Source organism: Molothrus ater, chromosome 2 (assembly GCF_012460135.2).
Source record: "Molothrus ater isolate BHLD 08-10-18 breed brown headed cowbird chromosome 2, BPBGC_Mater_1.1, whole genome shotgun sequence".
Taxonomy (NCBI): domain Eukaryota; kingdom Metazoa; phylum Chordata; class Aves; order Passeriformes; family Icteridae; genus Molothrus; species Molothrus ater.
Window position 1 is genome coordinate 17,615,392 of NC_050479.2, and position 27,853 is coordinate 17,643,244.

Below are 27,853 nucleotides of genomic sequence, written 5' to 3' on the forward strand. Positions count from 1 at the left end.
TGATGATTTTTCAGAGGTGTATTTCATGTTAGTTTGCCCTTACATTGTACTGTAAGGATACCATTGTCTCTTCCCTAGCTTCTAGATCAACTAATTTATAAACTTATTCGATCTAAATTGTTATCTTAAACAACATCTGAGCCTGTGAAGCATGTCCTTGAGGTCTGCACATTCCCACCAAAGGAAAGCAAGGTAGTCTAGATACTACTGATTGTGGAATTTGACAACTGTCCCTTCCCCATATTGTCTTTCCTGGTGTTCAGACCAGCAGACCAACTGCTCTGGAGGCAGTGGGGGGGGGGGCACAAAAAAAGGTCAGTCAGAGTTGAAAGTTGTGAGGTGCTGTAGTTCTGTGATGGCAAACAATTTGTCAAAACTTTATTTTGCTTTTGGTTGCTTGTCAGGCAGCCCACAGTGCCAGGCCCTTTTGTGGCTTGTCCTGGGTGTCCTTGGTGGGGTACAGAGGCCTCACTGAAACACCAGTTTTCCTTCTCAATATTGCTGTGTTATCACTTTGTATCTCCATTACTGTTGTCTTCCATTTAATCCTTTAGGTTTACTTCTACAAGGTCAGTTTATTGCTAGTCTAGTTGCAGGTGATGTTTACACATTCTGTTAACTAAAATGGAGTGAAATAAGCACATTTTTCCTATTGTTGTCTGACCATCTGTCTTGCTTTATCAGTAAACCATAAGTTTCTGCAAAGATGAGGCACTGATCTCACAATAGAAATGTGAGTCAATCCTCTAATTTTGTATACCATGATTTTAACATCAAAGACAGCAAAATCCTCAAGGTTTAAACCACTGAAAATACAATCAGGGTGGGAAATACCCCAGACTCTGTGGGACTGTGCAAATTGGGAAAGGACATGAAGTGAGCACTTCCATGGCCTTATTTGTTGATGTTTACAGATATGTAAAATGGGACATGGTCAGTGTTTCCAGGCCAAAGAGGATGCCTAAGAATGTGTACACACAAAATCCTTTAATACAACAGTGGCTTGCAGTCAGCTTCATAAGAAAAAGAATGAGCTGCTCTTGTTCTTCTTTCTGTCCAGAGAGCTAATGTAAAGTTAAGGAGAAATCTATTAGGAGATTTAACAGGCATTTCAGTGAAGACACCAACTTCAATGGCTCCACATTTCCAATGGTAAACACTGGAACACATGAGTTTTTTTCAAGGAAGAGGGGAATCATGTGTATGCATATATAACCCAGATAAAAATTGGACATTTTAGATTATTACAATATGCCTGTTCTTCAGTTGTCTTCTCATGAACAGTGTAAGTAAAGCAGAAGTTTTCCCTAGGGACCTTTCTGGGAATATTTGTCTGTGGGAATTCTAAGTTTAGTACTTTATTCTTTTTAGTCAAAACTCCTACTCCCTAATAACATACACTGTTACTATGCAATGCCTTTTCCAGTTAGGAATATGCATCAGCATTTTGTTTTTAATGTAGACTGATGATTTCTACTTAGGCCATGCGAGAGGTGCTAAGTGTTGAAATTTATGTTTGTAATTCTTTATTATATACCAAATTCTTTTGAATCTAAAAATTACAGCATGCATCATATAACTTATTTGTAACTGTCACAGAGTTATTTAGGTGCTATTATTTTGTGAACTACTGGATTTGTAGTTAGCTTGGTCAGGGTAATTTAAACTACTGTGACATGATCTTCAGATTACTGATACTGAAAAACAGAATAAAAAACTGTGCAGCTTCTGGAATATTTTTGTTGTGCTTTTTTCGTGATTTGAGAGTAGAATTTAAAAACATGCAAGCTTGGACATGCAAATAAACTGAGATGGCACAGAGGAGACAGTTTTAGAAGTCCATGGGAACTCTTCTCAGTTCTGTTTTAAAACTTCCGTCATTCTGGGAAGTGGGATACTAAAATAGATTGAAGATTGTAATTGGTACAGGATCAAAGATGGAAACTGACATGCAGAGAGTTGAGTTTTGAGTGTTTTCATCTCAGAAGAAGTTAATTCTGCATATATGGGGCTGATGCTCCTCAATTCCTGTTACTCCATTATTGAGTGTTGCTTTCTTTCTAGCTCATCTTTCAGCAAATTGAATACTAATGTTCATGCCAATCATACAAGAGTGTATTGAGTTCAGCAGCATAATCCAAAGGCAAAGAAAACTTTGCCTGCTTTGAGAGGTGTATCAGAGGCCTCCATTTTTCTAAACAGACTCTCTTTCAAAAAAAGGAATTTTTGTCACCAGTAATGCCACTGCTGCACTACCCTGGCATGGTGTGTTCAGAGCCATGTTCTGGAGGCCTGATGCCTCTAAATGTGTGTTTTATTAGAGCAGATGTGGTGAGTGATGTCAGATGCCACTTAGCTCAGTGCCTGTCTCTGACAGAAGCCAACAGTTGATGCCTGATGCAGAGACAAGTAACAGATAGGGTGGCCCATCTCTGGAGCTTCAAACTTTTTTTGGCTAAGAAGAAACTCTGAGCTTATGTAATAAAGTATTTATGATATGAAGTTCCTCTGTCTGTTGTTGGACACAGCATGCAAGTATGGGGGGGTAAAACAATGATTCTCCCCACTACCCTCGCCCCCTGGACATCTAGAGCAGTCAAAAATACCATATTGTATTTCTGTATCAAATGTCCTTTTAATGTCAGAGATACAATAGCAGCAAGGTAATATTTTTGTTTTCTTGCATATCTGTCCACCTTTCTATTATGTATAAGAATATGTACATTTCTTTTGTAGCCACGTCATGAATACTTTAATGTACCAGTGTACTAAATGGCTTCATTCATCATGCATGCAGAATTTCAGAGGAGATAGACCTGTGACTTACTCATGACAGAACATTATCATCAGCTTGCTGAATCCAGTCATCCTGAATCTAATAGAATGCCACAACCATTCTCTGCTGTTGTACTTTCCTCTTCCCCCTCTGTTTTACAGTGTTGTCTCTTCACATGTCTCATTTCAACAAAACTTGTGCTTGTTGCCATATGGTTTAACTTTTTTATTGTGTGTAAGCTTGAAGTCTTATGCTTAAGAGTTCTGTAGCATTTTCTGAGCTAAACATCTATATACTGCAATACCTATATTGTAACATTACTCAACCCACATTTATCTTTTAAATAGGTTGTGGTGGTATTTAAACATATTCTTAAATTAAGTCTGTAGGTGAAGTTAAGACTTACAGAGAAAGTAGTGAAGGAGAAGTATCATGTGAAATGTGTATACACACAAGTATTAAATGATGCTGAATTAAATTTTACCTAGACCATGCATCTTAATTAAAGGTGCAAATAACACTATCCCTTTCTGAAGACTGGCACAATAGTGTGACTGACCTTACAAAAAGGAGAGGGGCATAATTGATTAGGTTAAAGAGAATGATGGGTAAATCTGAAATTAAAACATTAGTATTTAAGTGTGCAGAATGCTCTTGTGAGTAATTTAAGTTACTGCCACTGAAAGAGAGAACAATACCATTGCTTGACAAATGAATAATGGAATTATAGAAACATTAAGGTTGGGAAAGACCTCTTAGCCTATTGAGTCCAGCCATTAATGATTAGGGTTGGAAAGATCCCAGTCCATTAACAGTATACTTGCAATTAAATGCAGGCTGCTTTGTGTATGGGAGAACTGCCACGAGGGTGAATATAAGTGCATTCAGTTGAAAAGTGGCCAGTGAGAGGCCATGTAATGCATCCTGTTTGTAACCTAAAACCAGGGCTGATTCTGAAAATTGTTTCCATGAATTATCAAGGAGGCAGTTACTAAAATGAACCTCAAACAAGCTTAGTTCCCTGTACTATATGTGGTAATGCACTACCTTCCAAATGTTAAACTGACAAAAAAAATGGGAGATTTAGGGGATTAGACAAAAGATTTGGATTGGATTTGCAGCATTCTGAAATTTTAGAAAACAAGATCATAGGAGTGGTTTTCCATTTCCAAGTTTGCCTTTTTTCTGTAAGCCATTAACAATGTGTTTGGATGTCTGGTTAATGCTGCTTTAGCCTGCATTATTTCATGCCTGTTGGCTTAAAATGCTGTGCATTGAGCTGTAATGAGATGCTGTTTTTCTTGTTATCTGTATACAGCTGCTTGCTTCTAAATGACTAGGTAATGAATTAGCTTTTCTGGCATGTTTGAAATAAAGTATTGCATGCACTTTTGTCTCATGTGAATGACTTTTTTTCCTCATCTGTGTTCTGATATTTCAAATTTGTTGTTTGCCTTAGGTGATTCTGAGTATATAAACTGCAGGATGTTTTACCTAAGAATTGGATAAAATGTTTGACACTTAGTAAAACAAATTATGTGAACAAAACATAATTCATTCTATTTGTTTCTTAAAAGTAATAATTAATAAAGTTATTCTTCTAGCAAAAGACATTAGCCTTTAGGTGTTCCTTGAGATTATATTGTTGATGAGGAAGGCACATCTGTCTCAAGATTACTGCTTTAGTAATAAAAAACATTAAAATATGTCTGAGTTCTATGGGTGATGTATCTGTGGACAAGTAGCTGATGTCCTTGAAATAGGTTGCTTTTAATGGTTAGCCAGTGACCTTGATTTACTTGAAGAAATGTAGAGTTTAAGTTTATGCCTGCTGAAAATCATCTCAGACTTTGAAATGGCAGTGAAAACAACAATACTAAACTGCTCTAAAAACAGTGGCAGCACTGCTCTGTACTTCTTCACAGCTATAAAGAACTTTGTTTTCAGGTAACTTTGTAAATATCTTGTTGCACTCCTGTGTAACTCATAAGTGCCCACTGCTGTCTAATCAATTTAAAATTAAAAAGTGAATTTATTTCAAATATTTTGAAGACCTTGAAGTGCTTGAGAAGTTGTATTCTTGTATGCTCTTGAGTTCTGGTGCCACAGTTAGTTAACAGCATAGGATTTCTTGAGTAAAATGCCTTACCTTGGTGGATAGGGGAGGTGTGTGTCTTCCAGAATGAATGCAACAAAGTAATCTGGGAATATAATACAAAAAGTTATATTAGAAATGCTACATAGCCATTTCTTCAGTCAGTGCCTCCTTTTGGGGATTCGTTAAAATACACGTGTAAATCTTTAATCCTGCCATCCTGTCTGGCTTTGTCAAGGTCACTGCAGTTCTAAGAATATTTAATATTGCATCTGTGAGGGAAAAAAACCAAGCCAGCACTACATCTTTAATACACCAAGTATCTTGTTTTCAGATTTAACTTGCCTTTTTATTGCAATTTTTTATTTCCTTCTGGATTTTAGAAGCCATCTCAATATGCCTGTTCCAAGCTCTGACTGATTTTTTAATGAAGTTGACTTAAAGTATCATAGCTTCTTCCTTCACTGCTGAATCACCTTATACATGAGCTGAATGATCATAGTAAACTTGTTCATTTTGTGCCACATAGTCAAGGCTGATAGAGACAATATTCTGATGTTACTTGCAAGGTTTGAGGTGTTTAATTTTGTGTTTTACTGACATTATTTTTCTAATAAATATTTGCAAAGCAGTTGAAAAATAATTTGTTGGCTGCCTTAACTGTTATCTGTTTTTTTTTCTGCTGCATGATATGTCTTGTTTTAGGATGCTAAAGTAAGTTTATTCATACTCTTTATGTTAAAGCTTTTGTTTTGATACGGACACAGTATCCCCTTTTATTTATCATGGCATTGTTAATAGTTACTAAAAAAAGCTCAGCCTAATGTTTCTGGTTTAAACCATTTATTTTCAGAGGCTGTGGAAGTAAAGAATACAAAACTGATGATAATTTTTTGGAATTTGGTATTAAACAACTTTCTCTGAATCTAAGGAAAGCTTTCTAAGATTAGAATTAACTTAAAACTTTATGCCTGGAGTGGAATAATAAAATTCCTGTCCTAAAAACTCTTCCCTCTTTGAAAGGGATCAATTTCACACCAGGCGTACCAAGGTACTGTGACCTGCTTTTATTAATTAAAAACATGGGATTACTGTATAAAAAACCAAACAAACCCAAACTCTTTTATAAAGATCTTAAGGGATACTGTATCTTAGTTGCATCTGTAGATTCATTCATCCACTTCTTTGTTATTCCTGAAGAGATTTTTGAAACCCTGGAAACAATTCACCACAAAATTCACTGACTCCATTGCAAGCTCCTTCCCCATCCCTCCCTAGCTCCTATCTCTGTTACTCACTTGTGATTTGTTCCCTGCTGGTAGACCTAAATTGTTTTATTTTTATTATGCTTAAGGGCAATAAAATCCACCTGCTATCCTTGTGAACCATGGCAATCTAATTAACAGCTCTGTGAAAAGTGCAGCTAATACCATGTTTGCAAACTGCAGTGCTTCCATGTTTTCATGTCTTCTCAGCTTTCTTTTTCAATTCAGCACCTTCCATACTAACTCATGTACAGCTCTGCTCAGTAGAAACAGTGTTCATTTACTACTGTCTCAAATTTTCCCTCCGTAGGAAGCAGAGACCCCACGTAGTGTACTTGAAGAAATTGGATTGACATAAATCTTCTCTTCAGCTGATGCCATCTCAGTGTTTCATACTGTAAATGTTCACTGCCTTCATTGTAATGTTTAGCTAATGGTGTAAGATGCTGTTTGTCAGTATTACTGTTTTGCTAAGCTGCTTCATTCAGGCCTACAAGAAAAATACAGAAATACTTTTTTTTGAAAAGGGAACAAGAAACCTAAGTTCAAAATTTCTAAATGAAAGGGAATTAGATTTAAATTGACTCAGTGTTTCCCTTCACTGCATTTATAGGAAAATTGCATTTGACTTCGATAAGCCTACTGTTTTTTATAAGCAAACTTGACTTCAGGAAATAAATGTATTATTATGACATAAGCATAGTCTACCTAAATGAAAAGAAACTACATGGACAACTCCAAATATGAAATGTTCTGGTGTAGAAATTGTGTTTATGCAACCAAAGAATTTGTTCATCTACATTTTAGTCACCACTTGTGATTATTCTGCTTATTTCAGTTGTTGCATAATGATTGGAAATATCTGTTTACTACTGAATTTGTCATTATACCAAAGAATCCTGCCAGGATCTGCATATCAAACTGGTAAAAAACTGTTAAGGTGATAACTGCTTTTTTAAGAAAACTGATCCACTCACTAGAGATGAAGGTGTATTTTAATGTAGCTACCTTGAGCAAAACTGTGCAAGTTACTATACTTCAAAGGGAACGCATGTAGGAGAGAAGGAAAACCTGCCCAGACTGAATAAGGAAACTGTTTTTAGGTCTGATATTAGCTTGCTTTGACCATGAACACAAGGAAAGCTTTCTAACTGAATAGAGAGATGCATAATGAAAACTGAATACTTTCAAAGATGGGAAAGAAGAAGCTTTACAGAAGGGACCTTTTATTATTTTCTTTCGAAGTCTAACAATTAATTTGTATTTTTTGGTGTTTCGTAGTTATGCTTTATTGGGTGTATAGGTACTTTTAGGACACACTAAGTGTCAAAGTCATTTTACTGCTTTTCTTGATCAACACATTAAACATGTGATACATCCCTTACAGTACTCCTGCGTGATGTAGTTGAACCAACTAATTTGCAGTGAGAGCTCTTAACCATTAGATTTGTATAGTATATTCACTACAAATCATGTAAACTGATATCCAGAAATATTTTGACAGTTTGAACAGACTCTCAGGCCTGAGCCTGTTTCACTTGCAGAAATGTGATCCATTTGTGATTTTGAGGGAGACAGGGGGAGTCTACACCTGAGAGTAGCCAAGTTCTGTTGTCTGTCCCCTCCCTCTCCACCCAGACACCTTCCCCTAGGAGTTTTGGCTTGTTCACCTGCGTGGTGCCATGTTTTCACAGAGCTCAGCTCCAGCAGTGGCCAGCTGCAGAGTGGGTTCAGTAGTACCAGCCAAAGGAAAGGTGCAGTGGTGCCACTTCTAAGGCCCTGATCCAGACCTCAGCACCAATACTTGAGCCAAAAGAGTGGCCAGCCAGGCCCAGGCTGTGTGTGCCACTCCTGTGGCAGTACCAGCGTGGTGCCTGTGAACTCAAGCCATTAGAACTCGTCTATGGATGCCCATTCCAGGGTTTACACACAGATTCCAGATGACCAGAGACTGTTTTTTGTCCCAGGGCGTTTCCCCAGTGGGCAGGGGTAGATGAGGGTAGAGGGGTGGTGAAAGGACCCTGTGTGTGTAGTGGTAAAATGGATTTAAGTCAAACCAGAAGCAATTTTATATGTATTAAACATGTTTTTAAAGTTTACACTGTCACTTGTATGTGCTTGGCTGGATTAAGCTTCGTTGTGATTGTGACAAACTGTTTGACCTCTGTCTGTCACATTGGTTTAGTTGTAATAAATGTCCATTTTTACACCATTGCTGTGTTTATATGTAATTAGTGCCTGTATTCACAGAGGAAAGAAGAGGCCACTCAGTGCTGGCTTAAAAAAAAGGGAAATTTTATTACAGTGCTTAACCTGTTCTTGAGCACTTCATTAAAAAATGTTGAGGATACTGTGTCCAAGTTTAGTTATTTACATCCATTTAAATTGTAGAGAAAGCAATAAATTAGCAAGTTTTTGGAAAGCTGGCCACATTAAACATGAAATTTATTTAAGTGAAAGTTAAATTGATGGGGTAGTACCACTTCATTTGAAAATTAAACCACATGTTCAGAGAGAGTTCTGGATAATAGAGACTGAATATTCAGTTCTTTTCATAGAATTCTGAACAAGTCAATGCAATATTTACAGTCCTGGTCTCAACTAAAAATATGTCAAATGAATCTGTTCTCCACCTTTCCAAAAGAACTGAACTGCTTGATGTTATCAGCAAAAGCATGGGGAAAAATTAACATATTTGGGCATTTCTGAATTTAATCTGAAATGAAATTCCGGTTTTTGAATTTCCTGTCTTGTGCGGAAGGGTTGGGGAGAGCTAAAGAGTAAGTAGGAATTTCTGGATTGTTCAGGCAAGTTGATTGAGTGTTGTCTTAAATGTCTTCAACTTCACTGACTTAAGTCTTTAACTTGAAGAGGCCTTCCTGAACATCTGCTGTTCCTTTTGGGGCGAGGCCACAGTGATGCTCACCCTGTGGCTGCCTCTGTCAAGGTCCCATGTACCGTGGGTTACGGCTGTCCAGCTTGCTTTGCAGTCTGTCCCACAGCTCGACAAAGCGTCACCTGTCCATGCCACATCAGTTTTGGTTTTCAGCCATAGATACTCAGTTCACATCACTGCTGAGCAGGAGTGTATGTAGAATAAATGGGGTTCATTTTAATTACAAGCTAACAGTGAAAGCAAAATGAGCTGCACTCTTTGGATGATGTAAGAAAGTAAATTAAGCTTTTAGGTTATTAACTATCATAAACTTCCATCTTTCATGTTTTGTAAGAAGTGCTGATCCAGGACAGGAAGCAATAGCATCTTTTAGCAGGCTCTTGCATATCTTTAGAAAAAACCCCAAGTCATTTAGGGCACAGGAATGTCACTGGTAAACCGGAGGGCAGTTTCAGTACACTGAACGTGCTAATGCAAAACTGGATGCAAAACGGTCATGCTGCCATCACACGGCATAAAAGTGGGAGAGGAGTAATTTGGGATGCATTTTGGACAATGTGCCCTATACACAAGGGCTGGGGCCAGAGAGGGAAGGCCTTGTTGGGTGTCCACAAGAAATGCCTTGCAGTCAACACACGGACACGTGCCACTCCTCAGGCCCTGACGGGGGTTTGCTACTCTGGACAGGCAGACAGGGAATGAAATCCCACAGAAGTGGCCACCAGCTACAGTTGGAGGGAAGGCTCTCGGCTGCGAGGGGGCAAGCCCAGTTCCCTGATGCTTTAATTCTGCTGGGCAGCAACAGTGCCCATGCCTACAGGGGCTGTTCCCCCTGTGCTGCTGAACAAGGCAGCGCTGCTGCCTGCCTGGGCTGTTCCTCCTCCACTGAAGGGCACGGCAGCACCTGCTCCCCGTCCTGGCTGAAGCAGGGCATCTGGCAGGCCCTGGCACTGCCACCCTGAGCCTCTTTGTAAATGCCAGAATTACTCCAAAGCACCTCCGTGATCCCTGCAGAATTCACAACTGAAAAAAAGTATTTTGAAATACTGCTACTTTTAAATAGTCGTTGAAGACAAAACAAAACTCGGCCCCTATTAATTCACTTTATAAGGTCCTTTCCTGTGAAATATGTGGAATAACACGCAATGGGAATAGGCTGTTCCTTACAAATTTAAATCCTCTCCATGTTCTTCTGGGGCTTTTTCCCTTTGGGAAAGAAAATAAGCTTAACATTAAAAAACTTCTAGTCTGTTTGTCTCTCCAGAATAAAATAGCTCACTCAAATAATAAGGAAACACAAAACCATGCATATAACACTACTTAAGATTATGAAGCAGAGAAACAATACTGAAAAATACGAACTCCAAAGTTAGAACTGGTGCAATCCCAGGTTTCATGCTAATAAATGCAAGCTAAATGTGTCAGATCTACAGCACTCAAATTCTGTGTAATAAACAGACAGTGTGTGAAAGTGGAGGGCAATCACAGCTACCAGTCCTACACTGTACAGATACAGCCAGCACATTTGGGTCCAGACCTCAAGAAAAACAAGCTGAAGCTTCAGCCATTGTAGTAGCAGAAATAAAGTATATTTAAATCTTTACATGCATTTCTGAGCAAGTTTGGTTTTTTTTGCTTTTTTTTTAAATACAGCGACTTATCTCCTGAAATCCTGTTGCAGAACTGTGGGGACAAGGAGCCTAATCACCTGTGGAATTCTCACATGGTTGTTAGTGGGCACTTAGTTTCTAATCCCTTGGAGGCCTGGTTGCTTATTTCACCTGACTGGTCACAGGTTCCCACCACCCACTCCACATTTCCTTGAGCTGGACAGCTGATTTTGCTGCGCTAATGCTCCGTGACATCTGTCCGTGTGACACGGCGTGCACAGCAGGGGCACAAGCCAGCTCTCCCACCTGAGAGCTCTGGGAAGCAGGGCAGCCCAGGGAATGGAGGATGGAACCAGCCTGTGGTGGCCAACTGAACCAGAGTTTGCCACATGCAGTGCAAGTGACCCAGCGAGACAATTGAGCATCTATAAAAAAATAGAAACCTCAGGGAAGATTTGTCTCTAAGGCGTGGTGAGAAAAAGGTACATGATAAGAAACTGGCAGTAACAAATTTTTCAAATGGAATTAAAAACTTCGTGCTGTCCTTTGAAATATGCCTTTTAAAAAAGTTATTATTTCAAAAGTTATGCTAATTAATTACAATTCCTACATCTGTTAATAACTAAAACATTTAATCAAATTAACTAAGCTACAGCTCTGCCTACAGTTATGACAATATATCATGGAAGTTGGGTTTGAACTGAACATCACTTTTGTTGTATTACTCCATATTGGACAAGTTACACATGAAGAAAGAAGGAAAAAATATATAATCAGCATGCTAGGTGCACTATGCATTTAGAAAAGCAAAAATATATATATCATATCCAGAAGCAATGTTCACTTGATCTTAATTATCCTGGGGAAAAGCATTCTTGCTGTGAGGAATGCTGTTTGTAAAGTTCAGATACATAGATTTTCTAAGGGAATTTATGTTACATTGCTGGGAGTTGTAATGAATTCCTATTTGGGAGCACTTCATGCCTGCTTTAGGCTCCTAACTCTTGGGATTGATTGGCTCTCTGAAGGCAGGAGCCCAGTTCTTTGGAGAGGCTAAAGACAGGGAGGTATCTCTAGAGACCATTAGGGCACCTGCACCTTTGGTGCTACAAGCTCTCTCTAAGCATCTGAGGACACTGAGGTGCCCAAGTTAAAACCTGAAGATAAACCATGTGAAATACAGTACATCTAACAGCACAAATCTTTTAAATAAAAGTGAAAAAATATTGGTAAGGATTTATCTAACTGCAGGTACTTCGCTAATATAGCTGTCATTTCAAGGAGGTTTTGTCCCAATTATTTCATTTTTATGTACCCTACTCTTCACCTTGGCTGTAGGAAAGCAAGGCAGTAGGGTGCCTTAAACTATTTGTAAAATAAACCTCAAAAGGCTCTAAGTCAAGTCCTCCTCTCCCAAAACCATGAAATAGTCTTTCATGTATAAACCCTTCAGTTTCTTCAGCCACTCTGCAGCCATCTTGACTGAGCCTCCACAATCACATCTTTGGTTCCCTGATGGACACTTTCCACCCCTCCAGCACAAGTCAGGCAGGTCCTTTTCACCTACAAATGGTGTGCAACCAAGAGATATGCAAAGCAGTTCTGACCTCACTCAAGGATTACAGTTGCATGTAATCCTTGTCTCCAGTCTCACTTGGGGATTAAGGAACTGAATAAACTGATTGTTTCTCTGGGTACTTTCTGCTTGGTTTTAGTCTACTGCAATCCCTACAAGCCATCAGCTCAGCAGCTCAGTCAGGGCCGAGAAAAATCCAACACTCGTGACCAAAAAGCTCCTACTGGGCAAGTATTGTGCAATCAAACACTGATGTCTTTGAGATCCCTTTTCTCCAACTCATAAAACAATTATATTTTCTTTGTCTAGAAAGTAATTTCCAATAAACAGATGAAAAATACAAATGGCAATCATCTACACAGACCTGGATCTGCAGTGTGCTGGGGTGTGAATTTACTGCACACTGGCTGTTCTGTACTAACTCCTTACAGGAACAGTAAACACTTAACATACACATAACAGAAATAAGCATATACCAAAGAGGCTTCACTTCTCTATTTGTACTCAGTGTGCATCCAGGTATGGCAGCTGTTCAGAGGGACAGAGTAGCTAGAGTACTTGACATTCACACCTTCTATAGGACTGAAAACTTTAAATTTTCTCAAGCTTTGCACACAGTAAACTACGTTCCTTTATTAGGAAGAAACATTTTAATGTGCAAGAACACTTTATTTGAAATTCATATATATCTGGTACCCTATTGGGAAGATTTCTTTTTCAGCTCTATTTTTATCAATTAGTGATTTCTGAAAGTAATTCTCACTTTGTTTTGGGAGTTTCACTATTTTTTCCTCTGCTGCTTGATCTCTTTTTACCCCTGCTCCTGGATCGAGAGGAGCTCCTGCTCCTGCTCCTGCTCCTGCTGCGTGTCCGACTGTGACTCCTGCTGCGGCTGCGGCCTCTCCTCTTCCTGCCCCTGCTATGGGACCTCCTCCTCTCTCGGCTCCGGGACCTCCCCGAGTGGCGCCGCCTCTTGTTTTTGCGGCGACTCTTTTTCCTCTCTGATTCTCCGTTTCTGCGGTGGGAATGGTCCGGGCTGGGGCTGCTCCTCCTCCTGGAGCGGCTGTAATAGTCGTCACGATGGCTCGATCGGTTTCTCCTCTCAGAGTTTTTAGACAACTGATGAGTCCGTTCAGGAGAAATACGTATGTCTCTATTGGCCTCCCAAAACTCGTTGTTTGGATTTTTGAATACGTGAAGAAAGTTGCAGTGTTTCCCTCTTGGACACTTCTGCCTTTCAAATAAACCTGCAACAGATTAGGGTTTGCTTTTTTATGAACCAGACCTGTTAAATCTCTTTCTTCATTATGTACCAACTGGAAGAAATGTAATAAACTGAATTTTGCGTCTCCAAACAGAATAACATGCATCTGACCACTATCAATTTAACTCACACAGGATTAATTTTCATTGTGTACTTTTCTTGGAATTAGCTTTTAAACTGCTATGAAGATTTGATTTTAGCTTATAACAAACTTAACTTTTAATTTCATTAAATTTTATTTACCTTAATGTAAGAAGGTAAATAAGGAACACGTTATATTTACTGTTTAGAACTGTTGATAGTCCAGAAACTGCCATTGCTTCTCAAGAGACAAATTAGTACTTCCTGGAGTTTCACCTTAAGATTATTATTTCCAAAGCTAGAATCCAAACCTTTTTTCCTAGACCATGATAAATTCACTAGAAAAATTCAGACACTTATGTGACATGGTGTAATACTCCCTTTCTTTCCTGGATCTACACAAGCAAGTTAGCACATATGTCTTCCAAACAGAAATGAATACAACTTAGGCAGATCTGAAAGCTACAGCCTAATCCCTCTTTTTCACTTCCATGAGTGAGTATTCTTTCAGTAACACATATTCTCTTTTCCAAGACTCACCACATATGGCAGTTTTCCACCTCGTCACAGGGCAGAATTCACAATGAAGCTGCCTGCCTGCATACCATCGTCCACTGAACAGAGCCAGAGCTGCCTGACAGTCCTTCTCCCTTTAGAAAGGAAAAACAACAGATGGCATGACCATCACACAATCATTTCAGACACCCCTTACCAATTCTGGGTTCCCACTACAGTGTGAGAATGAACTCCGTGGATGATACAAACGCTTCTTACTCATTACTCAGCTCTGCAGTTTAGCCCTTGGTAAGACTGGGAGTACTTACGACTGGTACTGGACGTACACATTTCCTCGCAGGTGGGGCTCATAGTTGCAACTGACCTGAGGGGATGGAAACATGAAGTCAGGGAAGTCAGGGCAGTGGAAGGTTTATGCTGTACAGCAGCTCACACATTCTGAGATGGGCAGTTCTCATTTAAGACAGTTCATCCATATCAACTTAGAGATGATGCTTTTCAAAACACTAAGTGTTAACCAAGAAAAAAAAAAAAACCCAAAAAAAGCCTTTCTGGCTTATGTTTAAATTATGCTTTGATTAACTCTGGGACCTTGGCTCACTTAAGCCACAAGAAAGCTTGTAGTCCATTGTCTTGCACTTGTCTGGGCCAACCCTATGTACAACAGCCAAATCCTGCTCTGACAACAATTATTAGTATCCTCACATGGAAATGAGGGATTCATTACAGTAAGAGACTCTAGAGCAATACATCTTCACAGCATCCCTTTAAAATGGCTTCAAAAAGCTGGTGACACCATCTTTCACTGTACAGTTCTGAAAAACCTTTCTTGTAATAATTTAGCATTCAAAGTAGATCTAAAGCTCTTAAAAATTAACTTTGAAATTTGCTGCTAGTTACAAAAGATTCCAACACGCAGGTCCAGGCAGGTGGAACCCAGTTCTCCAGGACAAACAGTGATTCCAGCCTCTCTTGCCTGCAGGCCTCTTCCAATATTTGCAGCAAGCAAAGTTAGCTGCTCCTTTCATCCCTGAACCCTGACTGACCCTCAGGGAATACCTCTTTGTGTGCTGCATCAGCAAAGGGCTTCAGCCACAATAACAAGCACTTGTAGAATTAAGTATTACAGGATAAGGAGTCCAACTATTTGAGATAAACAGTGTCAATACAAGAACAAGTGAGAATGATTTTGCCATAGACGAAATGGTAGGAAAAGAACCCTAGTGTTCTAAGGTAGTGTTTTATCAGGACCTTCCAGATTCTGGAGCAGCTTCCCAGAAAAAACAGCCAGAATAAAACCTTGGGCTACACTGGAAAAGTAAGTAAGCTGACAGAGGGGGGTGTGTGTAATCTGATTCTTAATGGTCACAGAGGCTCAGCTCACTCACAGTTAAGATCCCTGAAGCCAACATGTTTTTCTGAAGCATCTCTAATGTAGTGAAAATGTGCATGAGAATCATCTTGCTGTGCACAATTGCCTCAGAAGCCAAGGAATGCCACACTAATAGTCACAGGGACCCAAGCAGGTGCAGCTTAGCACACCTGCACAGAACCATGCTACAAAGCCAAGGATCTGACTTTGCTGATAAGGCTTTTCAAGCCATGCTCCATAGGGAATCTGCATCCTGTTTTCTAGTAGAAGACAACTGACTATTATTCCATGAGTCAAAATATGGAGGGGATGCTCCACTCCTCCAAACAAGTGAAGGTTTCTTGCCTATAAAGCTCATTATACAACTACTGAAAACTCACTCCTTCTACTTTCCTCTTGCTTGAAATGCTAATGCCATTTCAGTCCTGAGGCAGCTGTCAGTAGATGAACACAAAAGAAGAAAAGGCACTGTATGCCTCCTGGTGACTGCAGGAAAACACTCAAGAATGAAAAGCAGAAAGGGATCCTGCAATAGATTCAGATACAAGGAGACTGCACCTTCCAAGCTGCATATTTTTGGGGCAACATGGGACTGTTAGCACACATCATTCATCTCTGAGGTCTCCATTTACAGATCCCTCTTTATCCCCATAAGAAACAACAATATAAATGGGAAAAAAATCAGTACAAAACACTGAGCAAATCAAATGCACAAACTAAGGATGGATGACAAATCTCAAAACCATTTATGCAACTTACCTTTCTATAATTCTTCCTACTGAAATATCTGCTATCTTTCCAGTTCATTGTAATCTGGTTTTATTTTATTCAGCCAGTCCTAAAATGACATTGTTTGGGTGTACACTCAAATGCATTTCATACCCAAACTATTTCATTCCTTAGGCCCAAATACAGTAGCTCAGAGGTATTTATATTGTCTAACAGTCTTAATGGACCCTCAGGGGCTTAGCACAGGATAAGAAAAGAAAAAACATGAGATAACTGAACTGTTGAGAACTGTGAAAAACGTGCATTATAGAAGCCCAAGCTTTTGTAACACTTCAGAGGAATGGGAGAGAAGATTCACCCAGAGTAAGATGGTGCTCTGTAAGAGCAGTGACAAGTTTATAGGAGCCATGAGAGATGCACAGTTTGTTGTAAGGACACAGCATAGTGCCCACAGGATCTAGCTGGGGCATGCTGGACAGAATTCCTCATAAGGCTCATAAACTGCACTTAGATGCATACCTTGAATTGAACCACCTTCCCCACATTCTGAAATTCAGGGAGCACATCCTCATAGAACTCCAGGAACTGCTGGTAGGTCTCCTCATCACTGTACTCCAGACTGGCATCCGTGTCATAGTCGTCTCTGCGGCACTGCTCCATGCCAAAGGTGATGAACATCCCTCGCACCAGCAGCGTCTTGCTCGATGTGGGGTAGTTGTGCTTGCGAGAACACCTGCACAGGTGCAGTGAAGAAAGAAAAGTGGAAAGATTGGCACTTCCAGCAGAAGATACACTTCTTGAAGCTTCAAACATTTGTCATTTTCAGTTACAGTAATTATAAAAGAAAATCCATTAATGGAAGATCAAGATATTTCAATTACTAAACCAAATATTTTGGAGTGAGTTTGTACATAACCTTTAAGGCTTCCTCAATGCCATTAACAAACACATTCTTGCTTAGGAAGGCAGAACTACAAAAGTTATAGATACCAGTGTCACAATGAGAGCTGAAGTAATTTCTTTTAGGCTACAAGGGTTAATGTGTTCCCATTTTCTGAAGGGTTTAAAAGATTGTCAGGAGTATCTCTATAAAGAGATTTTAAAGCAAGTCTCTGCTCTTCTTTTTGCAAACTGAACTTTTACTGAAGTTGTTTTCATCATGTGGGAGTGGAAGGTGGGAATGTGGGAAGAATAGCACATTTAGACCTGCACCTGGATGAGTATAAGACTGGTATTTTTCCACTTCCAATAGAAAAAAACCCAAACCAAAACAAAGGAAAAAACAACAACAACAAAAAAACACAAAACCACAAATCCACAAACCAAAAAACCTACAAAAACCAAAACCCAAACAAAAAAAAGAAATTCTTCTAAATCAGTCATATCTTAATCTGCAGCTTCTTGGCAGCCATAAAAACATTAGATCTCCCTCACCATCCATCATATTCAGGCTACCTCGCTAACATGCTGAAATACAGTTCTCCCCTAGACATCTTTAGATTCAGTAAGAACACAGATGTTCTCCATGTTTATTTCACTGTGCTTTATGAATCCCATTCAATATATCCCCAAGCAACTGGGTCATGCACTCTCCAACACTTTCTCCTTTTCATGACATGACCAGAAAAACATCCAGACTAGTCTAGTCTCTTTATGTCACTGGGCAGCACAAAAGAACTGCAGGGAGGTCATGTCTCAAAATGGACAATTACAACCCAGACTTCAGCTAGGAAGTTTTTCTGTACCCAGTCAATCAGAAATGGACTCTCACCTTCTGGTTGGCCCCTTAGACTTCAAAAAGCAAACAACAACAACAAAAAAATCCAATCTCCAAACCCAAAACTAAACCAGGAAACAATTAATTTGATGATTATTGTTTTTTACATTTAGAAGCTGCCTCCTTTTGCTGTTCAATTTCAATAATAGAACAGAAAATATGAAACCCCCCTAATATTGTCTGTACACAAAATGATATATTCACATGCCAGAAAAAAAGGAACCTTGAGGAAAATGAATGACCCAAGAATCCAATATTACTGCAAAATGTTAGGGTTTGAATTACTGGGGAAACTGGCAGTAGCAAACTCAGCCAGTTTCAGCTTATTCAGGACATAGTGAGCTTTGACAAGATTCAATAGTTATTTGTTGATAACACTGGCTCTTAGTTTTTCACGACTCCTTTCAATCCATCCTTCCAGTCCTATCCTAGCTGTACCAGTCCTTCAACTTAGAGACAGCACCAGATGTTAAAATGACCAGATTATGAAGGAAGCAGGTATGTGAAGAAAAAGAAGGAAGATTAAAGGGAGGTAGCTGAGATCAATAGGGGTGAAAGAGGAAGGGCAGAATATGATGTTTCTCAGTATTTATTTTCCAAGGGTTATTCATAGTTCAAATGCAAAGTTCAGAGCAAAACTGAGTTTTATGCAATCCATAAATAATCCACGGAAGTTATCTCCATTAAAGATCACTACAACAAAAATACTGCAAAAACTACGAAGACCCAGACATTTGAAAAAAATGCTGTCTGCAGTGATATAGCTGGTGAAATTTTTATTATTGAATTCAACACGTATTTCAGAATAAAAACAAAAAGAGATGTGAACTTGAAGCTTCCATATAGTTGAATTATCTTATAATTATCCACAATATACATCACACTGGAACAAATTACTCCCAGCATAAAGAAAACTACAATAGCTAGACTGCACATGTTTCAGTGATACAAGTTAGTAAAATAACCTTGTAAGTTTTTGCTGAAGATTCATGTAATAAATATCAGAGTCCTTCGCTGCTAAGCTGTTGTTTCTCCTTAGCACAAAAAAAAATCAGGGATTCTCCAACCAGAAGCTGCATTTGGGTCATCATTGTTCCTGGATGCCAATGAACATGTACTCCATAAACTCATTTATACTTCCAGTTTCCTCTGCATCCTCTGGGAACAAGTTTGCCATTTGTTTCATATGAGAAAGTCTTTCCTGTGTCAAAGCTGGTGCTCAAACATTCTGAGACACCTGACTAAATTGCATGAATGATAATAATCATTCCCACCCTAGTCCTGAGTTTGCTGTTTATTTACCACAGTCCTCTTCCATCCCCCTCTTTGAAAGCAGAGTCTGGACTTGTCAGCCACTTCCACAGAGGTGCTCCTCATCTCTCATCATCCTCATGAGCTTCTCTGTTCTTCCCTTTTACTGCACTTCCCTCTTGAGACAGAGGCACCCTGTCAGTGTACCAGAATCACAACTGAATGCATCACACATTCAAATACTGAGAACTCTGGACACTACCTGACAACTTTCCCAAGTGTGCAGATTTACCTTAACTTACTTTCTTTAGTCCATTTGGGATCTGAACATATGCAAATTAGAAAATATAAAAAACTAGCATCTGACATATCAGACATCTACTGTACTAATAACAACCATATACATTCTGTCAGAATATATCTGTGCATGAGTCTAAACCAAGGAAAACTCAAGTCTCACCAATGTAACCAGAATGCACCATCAGTAATATGCCATAACAATAAACAGCTCAATTCCAGCCAGGCAATGCTCTGCTCTCAGTCCACATCCAAATACACAGAAGTTTTTATGCAGCAATTTTTCCTCAGTTTGCTTATGACCTAATTAAGTTGCCTTTGTTTTATCTCCCCAACACACTTCTATCCTGGTAAATATTCAATGGATTACCTGTCTCCAAATCGGCAGGAACCTGTTTTAATATAAAACGGGCAATTTGCTCTATCCTTCTCTGTTCCCAGATTCTCTGGGGGCTCTGGGTTATGCCAACTCACACCATTCTCCAGCTGTAGAAGAAACATTAAAATAGACAAAAGTCAGAAAACAGTAAAGAAATGGAGTGTCAAAAATAAAACTTAACAACTGAATTCACATGCAGTTATGAGCACTATGTTTCTACAAGGCAAGCTGAACCTATTTAAAGCATTGTTTTTCAAAGCTGCCCTGTGCCTTGGGTCTCACTTTATACATCTGTGTCATGGATTAACCCCAGCCAGCAGCCAAGCCCCAGAGAGCCACTTGCTTACAGCCCCACCAAGTGAGATCAGAGAATGGAAGGGTAACAGATATAAAACTCACGCATTGAAATAAAGACAATTTAAGAGGGAAAGCAAAAGCCAGGCAAAAAAGCAAAGCAGACCCAGGAATAAATTTACTGTTTCCCAGGGGCAGGCAGGTGTTCAGCCATCTCCAGGAAAGCAAGGCTCCACCACATATAACAGTGATGTGGGAAGACAAACACCATCATGCCAAATGTCCCCCCCTTCCTTCTTCTTCCCCCACTTTATATACTGAGCATGATGTCAGATATCCCTGACATATATCCCTTTGGTCAGTTGGGGTCACCTGTCCTGGCTGTCTCCTCCCAACCAACCATGCACCCTCTGCCTCTTCACCAGTGTGGCAGTATGAGAAGCAGAAAAGACCTTGGAAGAAAAGGCCTTGGGTCTGTGTAGGCCCTGCTCAGCCATAACAAAAACATCTCCACATTTTCAACTCTATTTTACGTATAAATCTGAAACAAAGCCCTATACTAGCCACCGTGAAAAAAATTAACCCTACCCCAGCCAAAACCACCACAACCTGGCAGAAAGAAAGCTGAGACTATTTACTTATTTTTCTCTGCAACAGCCCAAAGCTCAGTAAGCTCATCATTATCACTGCTATGTGCATCTAGAAAAGGCTAAAATAGAAGTAACCTGCCAAAGGACAGAATTTTAAAAAATGAAATTCATAGTTAGCACTGGAAGTAAGTGTCCATACTGATCATCTTGGGTCATTAAAAATTTTCTAATTCAAAATGGCCTCACCAAGTAGCAAGCCTTCAATGACTACAACCAAGACACATATTTTAAAAGGAATTTTCATTCTAACCAAACAATCTGTAAAGCTGACTGGCCTAAGTTCTCATTTTAAATCAACTGAAAATTCTTTTTACTCACAAGCAGCATTTGACCCAGCTACCAATTCTGCTCATGACTTGCAGCCATAATTTTCTATCACCAGAACAGCCCTGTTATGTCAGCAGTAAATGAACCCTGAACTGCTACTCTAATGCAGTCTCCAACATACCACATTTCTGACTATTCCTCTGCAGACATGACTGCTAATGCATCTTGAGCTCTGGGCAGGCAGCAGTTCAGAGCAGTTTCCTACCCATCTTATAAAACAGATTCCCTACCTAAAGAACTGTTTAAACATGATTTGGAACCAAATGTAACTCCAATGTAGCTATGGCAGTCAATAAACAATGGATAACTAGGTTAAAACTTATTTTTCCAATTCGTGCAGTGGTTTAAACAGAGCAAGAATCTTCACAAGTTTAACTATGTGACAGGGATAAAAATCCAAATTATTCTTTAAGGTAATCTCTAAGAGTCTCATGAAAACTGCAGTTTTGTTTTCTACACACTGCCAGCTTGAGATCCATGCTCTTCCAGGCATCCAAGCAGTCAAGCTTCTCTCTCCCCCACCTTTTTTTCTTTTCATTAAGGATCTGTGCCCTTCTCTACCACTCAATCCTCTTATTTAGAGCCTGACATCTGCTTAAAAAGACAAGTTTATCTTGCCACCCAGGACTGACAGATTTATTTAGAATTACAATTCACAAAATAAACCATCATGCACAGTGGTTTTTAACAGCACACAGCAGTATTTCCAGGTTCATTTTCACTCAGACCTCCTGAACAGTCATCAGCATGCACAACTGCACTGCCACCAACCAGCCAGAAATATGCTTAATTATGTTCCACCCAGTAAATAATTGTTTACAGCTCATGCAAGCCACTATATATTAAATTTATTCAGGCCATTAGGTTCTGGAGAGCAGATGGACAGCATGCTAGAAGGCAAACACTGGATGGAAATTAAATTATTTTTCAGTTCTTTTTTCAGAAAGTCTCTGAGCATACCTGGCTTTCAGCTTGATCCAGCATCCTCTGCACAGCTGCCTATAAATGGTGCAAACACAGGACTAGTGAAAACCCTGAGGACACACAAAACATCTGGTTTCTTTAGTTAAGAACCTAATTTACAATGCTCAGTGATTATGCATAATGAAAGTGTGATGGGGTTTGCTTTAAAAACAGGAGATTTACTTTGGCTCTGCAGCAATTCAGGTACTACAAAGCTGTTAAAGGATACATCAGACAAGACCCTCACGCAGATGATCTTCTAAACTAAATGACAGACAACAGAGAAGTTTAATTTTCTTTTTTAAAACTATCATAGAACTATTGATGCTTAAATCTATCTCCTGGTCTAGCACACAGCCTGAGTCCATAGCACACAGGTAAATCCATAATCGTTTAGTTGCACAAAATGTTTTCAACTTACACATTTTATGGAATACACAGAAAAATGCAATGCTTAGTGAGCCTCTGTTAAAGCAAGAGATGTAACTGGTAAGAAACCTAAACATTTTAAGTTAACCATATCTAGCCTTCCAAATACAGGAAAGCAATGAGGATATTCTTTCCCTTCATTTTTCTAAGTGGGCTGAGCATAACAATACAACTCTCCAAAACTGGCTGGACACTGGTTCTAATAAATTGCTCTACAAAGTTCCTAGAAAAAAGATATTTTAATATAATCAGTACAAGAAAATATGCTAGGACTGGAAGAGAATTAATTAAATTTAAAAACAGCAAATAAAAATTCAAAAATGCAATTACAGATGAGGACCCAGACAGTACCTGGTACTGATCACCAAGGATGTTAGATAGTACCCACCCTAATAAAGAAAAATTAAACAGAACAAACAAAACTCCCTGAACCACACAAACAAAAAAAAATCAAAGCCAAAACTAATCCTTCACCCTCTCCAAAAAAGACTCTAATCACCACCACCCATCAAACCAGAAAATCTATTTCTTCATTTTAGGGAGGGAAATTAGTTTTATTGTATCACTGTTAGACCTTGAATAAACTGCTGTTTCAAGACACAGGCAAAACCAATTAAACAACTTTCTGCTACTAAAATGGGTGGCTCTGCTTTTAGCTGGGTAATCAGTTTCCCTCTGGGTGCCTGTCATTACCCTCTATAAGCCAATTTAACTCACTATCCCCAGAAATAATAACCCAGAAAAACACAAAGCAAAGAATCCAACAACCAAATAAAAAAGAAAGCTGCTTCCATCTAGTTCAGGGACACCAGTTATCCCATGGAGGGCTTGGGCACACCCAGACACAAAGATAGAGGGGAGGATTAAAATCCTGCTGTTAGCATGGTTCAACTCTCTCCAAACTGTATCTCAACCTTAAATAAAGGACATGAGCATAATTTTCTCTCCCTACTCTGCAAAGACAGAAATGGACACCTGACCACCAGAGGAAGGCAGGAAATACAATAATTGCTGTTCTTTGGCATCCCTCATTCAAGTGTTACATCATCACTGGCACAACCAACTACTACCTGCAGACAGCCACAACTGTCTGCTCATGGCTCCTCTCCTGCTGTGGCTATCAGACACAGCTCCCAGAGAAATGACTGGAAACTTTGTGACTGTGGAGAATCTAAAATGACCAGATCCTAGAAAGCTGCAGTCACTCTTCAGTGGCAGTAAGAGGTCAGTCCTCACACTGGATTACTGTACAGGACACCTTTCATCCAGGTCACTGAACTTGTAAAACTGAAGATGAATGTATCGTTAACAGAAATGTCATTAATGACTTGTATCTTCAATATCATTTTTATTCCACCCAAGGAGCTCTGAAAAAAGATACGTCCTGTTGGATGAGTCAGGTAAAGAAGAGCTGTAACACATCTTTTGATTAAGAACTGTGTTAAGGAACAGCAGCAATGTACTTCCATATTCCATATCCTCTTTAGGCATTTTCTTCAGCACTGACTGTGTTTAACTGGGACATTAAGGAAGGATTATGTTTAACACATGATGCAGAAAGTGCACTTATCAGAACCTGCATTGGCACAGTACCTCTGTATTTACCTGATGTAAACAATTACAAACTGTGAACAACCAAATGGGTTCACAGGAATTATACCTCAAGTATATGGAGACCCTGGATGCTCTTTAACACTGAACAATAGTTTAGGAACTTAAGACAAAATGGGTTAACTAATGCATTTGCTAATTATAAAAAAATCCCTCTTCAACATGCATAACTGTTGCATCTGATCATGTCACAGGACATATAACATACATATCCTCCCTCCACCAGGAATCACCTCTCTCTCTCTCTTCTCCTGTTGCTTCTGCTGTGCCACTTCTCTCTCTTTTCTTTGCTGCTCTTCCCATTCTTCTTTGATCTTCCTCTTTATGACAGAAAAAAATAAATTAAGGAACAATGCTTTACAATCAAAGTCAAAAGCATCATGTTGCATTAAAACTTCTTGACCATTAAGTTTTCATCTAGTCAGAAGCAACTAAATCTGACAAAAACCCTTTTAAGAGCTGTTGTTTTCTTTTCAATTCTGCTTTTCTATACAAGAGTGGAGAGTCTATGCTTTCAAACACTCCAGCATCAAGAAAAATGGGTCCATCACAAAATAATGAAAGTTACTACACTAAGCTACCTTGTTGCCTAGCACAACTCTAAGGTTTTTACATCTTTATACCTCTTCTTCCTCTTGACGCTTTCTTGCAGCCTCTTCTTTTTCTTTCTTTAGCTTGAACTCTTCTTGGGCCTTCTCTTCTCTCAGCAACCACTGCTCATGTAGTTTTTGTCTACCAAAGAAACCAGACACCACTCAGACTACCAACTTAAAAACTACCCATGACTGATGCAACTGTCATAAAAACAATTCAGTACTGTGTTTATTACTACAAGAACAACTGCAACTTACCTAAGTTACAGCTGTAACTTACTCTTATTTAAAAGAGAAATTTCCATAAAAATCATTCAGGCTTTAGAGGAAAGGACTGTGTAGCCTGACATATTCAATAAAGACTGTGTTTCACAGAATATATTTGAACTTTTCAAAGTACTAAAATAGAATTGATTAGAAAAGTGTTTATTGCACATATACCATTTTCTAGATTTCTCACCTTTCTGCCTCAAGTTTTTTTTCTTCCTCTTCTTCCTCTTCTTCTTCTACTTCCTCCTCTTCCTCCTCAGACACAGATTCATCTTTTTCTGCAGCTTCTGAAAAAAAGCACAATTCAACACATCTACATAACTGCATACTACGGCAAATCACAGATACACAAAATGATATCTTTAAAAAAACCCCCAAAAATCCCCAATCACTTCTAGTTCCACTGACAGTACCAAACATTTCAGTTACCTGAGTCCCTTAGTTTGGCAAGTGCCTGCCGCTTTTTTTTCCTCTTCTCCTTCTTCAGAATAGCTCTGTACTTTTGATGGCTGAGGATGAGAGAACATTGCTTATGTTAAAACAGCTAAGCAAATAATTTTAACTGTCATACATGCACTTAATTTCCTTCAGCAATACAAAATCCCACAAACTGCAAAATTAACAGGCATTTATATGAAACAGTAACTGCACAGCAGCATCTGATGTGACAATGAAATCTGTAAATCTGTGGCTGTGCTGTTCAGACTTGCACATGGGCAGCAGCAAGAACACCACACATGGGGTCTCATCTTTTTTAAGCTCTGCAGTACCTGATATCATCACCAACTCCATGAAATCTCCTTCAGTTCCTGAAACTTGGTCACTAGATAAGGGAGAAAAACTTGGGGATCTCCTACCCTACAATTTTGGTCCAACTTTCAGCACATTCTAGTCTTTCTTTTACAGGACATGAAATTTCAAGTCCTTTCTTTTCTCCTTTGTTATTTTCCACAGGCAGCAGTCTCAATGCACAGCTAACAAAACACACTCCACAGCCCCCACAGACAATGCTCAGCACGGCTCTTCTGCTACAGAAGCTTGGCCAGACTCCTCCTTGCTTGTCTGACACCTTTGAACAGCTGCCTACAAGCAGCACCATGTTCTCACTATGGCTAAAACACCTCTAATGTCTAAAAGCATTTTCACATCAAGCTCTTTTCTGTCACGTTTCATTCTATCTTTCCTCTTCCTAGGCAGGTGATAATTTGAGAAATAGGAAGGAGGGATCATCTTCTGCTCTTGTCATCGTGCCACACCAAATGCTGATGGGAGATTAATACCTTCCCCTTTTGGAGTGTGTAATTTTAAAAGATTCCACAAGTGTAACTCAGCCGGACAGAACTTCACGCACATCTCCAATCCTGTTCAGGATTGCTCACATCCTCACCACCTGCACACCTGTGACACCACGGTGCTTGTCCCGGCAGCAGTGCCTGCCCACAGAGACAATGTCACACCTGGATCCTCTGCCTCTGCCCCGGCCAGCCTGGCCGCTTCTCACCTCGTGTCCCTGCCTGAAATGGATCGAATCCCTCAGCAAGTGCCTGAGGCTGACAAGCGAGAAGCTCCTTCCCAGGTCCTGGGAACTTCTTTTTCTTGAAACCCAAGGAAGGAAGGGACGGAGGGACTCCCCTTACTCCCAGGCCAGCACAGGGAGGACGCGCAAGGAGCAGCGGCGCCCAAGCCGCTCCAGGGCTGGGCATCGCCTTTCCTCCAGCCGCAGGACACCGGAGCGAGGTCTGGGCAAACGCCTGCAGACCCCGGCCGGGCAATCCCCTTGTGAGCACGGCTGCCCTGCCCACGGTCGCGCCGGGGCTGGACGGGGCTCAGCCCGGGCACGCACAGGCCGCTCCCTCCCCGCACCGCAGCCTCCGCTGTTCCGCACATCTCCCAGGGCCGCCGCTTTCCCGGGCGCGGATCGCTCTTCCGCCCCGCCGCAGCTGGGGCGGGCCGGCACGGCGGCCCCGCTCCCCCCGGATCCGCCCGGGGACGGGACCGGCAGCGACCCCCGCCTGCGGCTCCGCCGCTCCGGGCCCGCTCGCCGCCCCCAGCGCGGCCGCGTTCCCGTCCCGAGAACCACCGAGCCCAGTTCACCCCGTCCCGCCGGGCCACGGCCGCGCGGGGCTGCGCCACCGCCGGGCCCGGCCACGGGGCGGCCTCAGCCGCGGCCGTCGTGCGCTCGGGCGGTCCCGGCCAGGACGGGGCCGCGACCCTCCGCAGGGACCCGCGGGCCCTCCCCCTTGCCCAGGGGGGTCCCAGCGCCAGCCCGGCCGCGGCCTCACCTCGGCTTCCCCAGGGGGGGCTCGGGCACCAACATGGGCGCCGCCATCTTGCGGGACCGACGGGACGTCACATGACCCCGCGGCGGAAGGGCGCGCAATCGGTTCCGGTGGCCGCGCGTGGGGCTGGGCGTGCGCCGAGCTCCCGGGGCTGAGGGCGGCGGGGCCGGTGCGGGCCTAGGGCACGGACAGGGGGCACCGGGGACTGGGAAAGGCGGCACCGGGGACTGGGAAAGGTGGCACCGGGGGCACGGACAGGCGGCACCGAGGGCAGGGAAAGGCGGCACCGGGGGCAGGGAAAGGCGGCACCGGGGGCAGGGAAAGACGGCACTGAGGGCAGGGAAAGGCAGCGCCGAGGAGCCTCATTTACGGAACTCTCCCAAGGACCGCAAGCGAGGGAGTGCAGAGGACGTTCCGTTGTCACGGAATCCCAGAGTGGATCAGGTTGGAAGGGACCACAGTGGATCATCTGCTCCAACCTCCCTGCCCATACAGGGCCATCCCAGGGCGCAGGGTTGTGTCCGGACGGTTCCTGAATATCCCCAGTGAGGGA

The 27,853-nt window shown here is 41.0% G+C and overlaps 2 protein-coding genes across 4 annotated transcripts in view; one reads left to right on the forward strand and one right to left on the reverse strand.

The window, feature by feature from the left end:
• AP1S2 (adaptor related protein complex 1 subunit sigma 2) overlaps positions 1-8,348 on the forward strand; it is a 30,932-nt gene extending 22,584 nt beyond the window's left edge. For 2 of the 3 annotated variants that reach the window (XM_036387656.2, XM_036387644.2), the window contains one exon: positions 6,447-8,348. Coding sequence is in view for 2 of the 3 variants with exons in the window: in XM_036387644.2 (XP_036243537.1) it covers positions 6,447-6,494 (48 nt within the window). In the remaining variant the exon portion in view is untranslated. Of the gene's footprint in view, positions 1-2,736; positions 4,165-6,446 lie in introns of those variants that run through there. The other variant, XM_036387663.2, reaches the window with a different exon arrangement.
• A 62-nt stretch (positions 8,349-8,410) lies between these two features.
• ZRSR2 (zinc finger CCCH-type, RNA binding motif and serine/arginine rich 2) lies at positions 8,411-27,377 on the reverse strand. The gene is made up of 11 exons (XM_036387625.1): positions 27,304-27,377; positions 25,451-25,530; positions 25,212-25,308; positions 24,782-24,890; positions 24,392-24,478; positions 22,116-22,154; positions 19,876-19,991; positions 16,700-16,913; positions 14,388-14,443; positions 14,104-14,213; positions 8,411-13,465 (listed from the first exon to the last, which is right to left on the reverse strand). Exons 1-11 carry the CDS (start codon positions 27,348-27,350, stop codon positions 12,978-12,980), a joined length of 1,443 nt encoding a protein of 480 aa, XP_036243518.1. The 5' UTR covers positions 27,351-27,377; the 3' UTR covers positions 8,411-12,977.
• Positions 27,378-27,853: the final 476 nt, after the last annotated feature.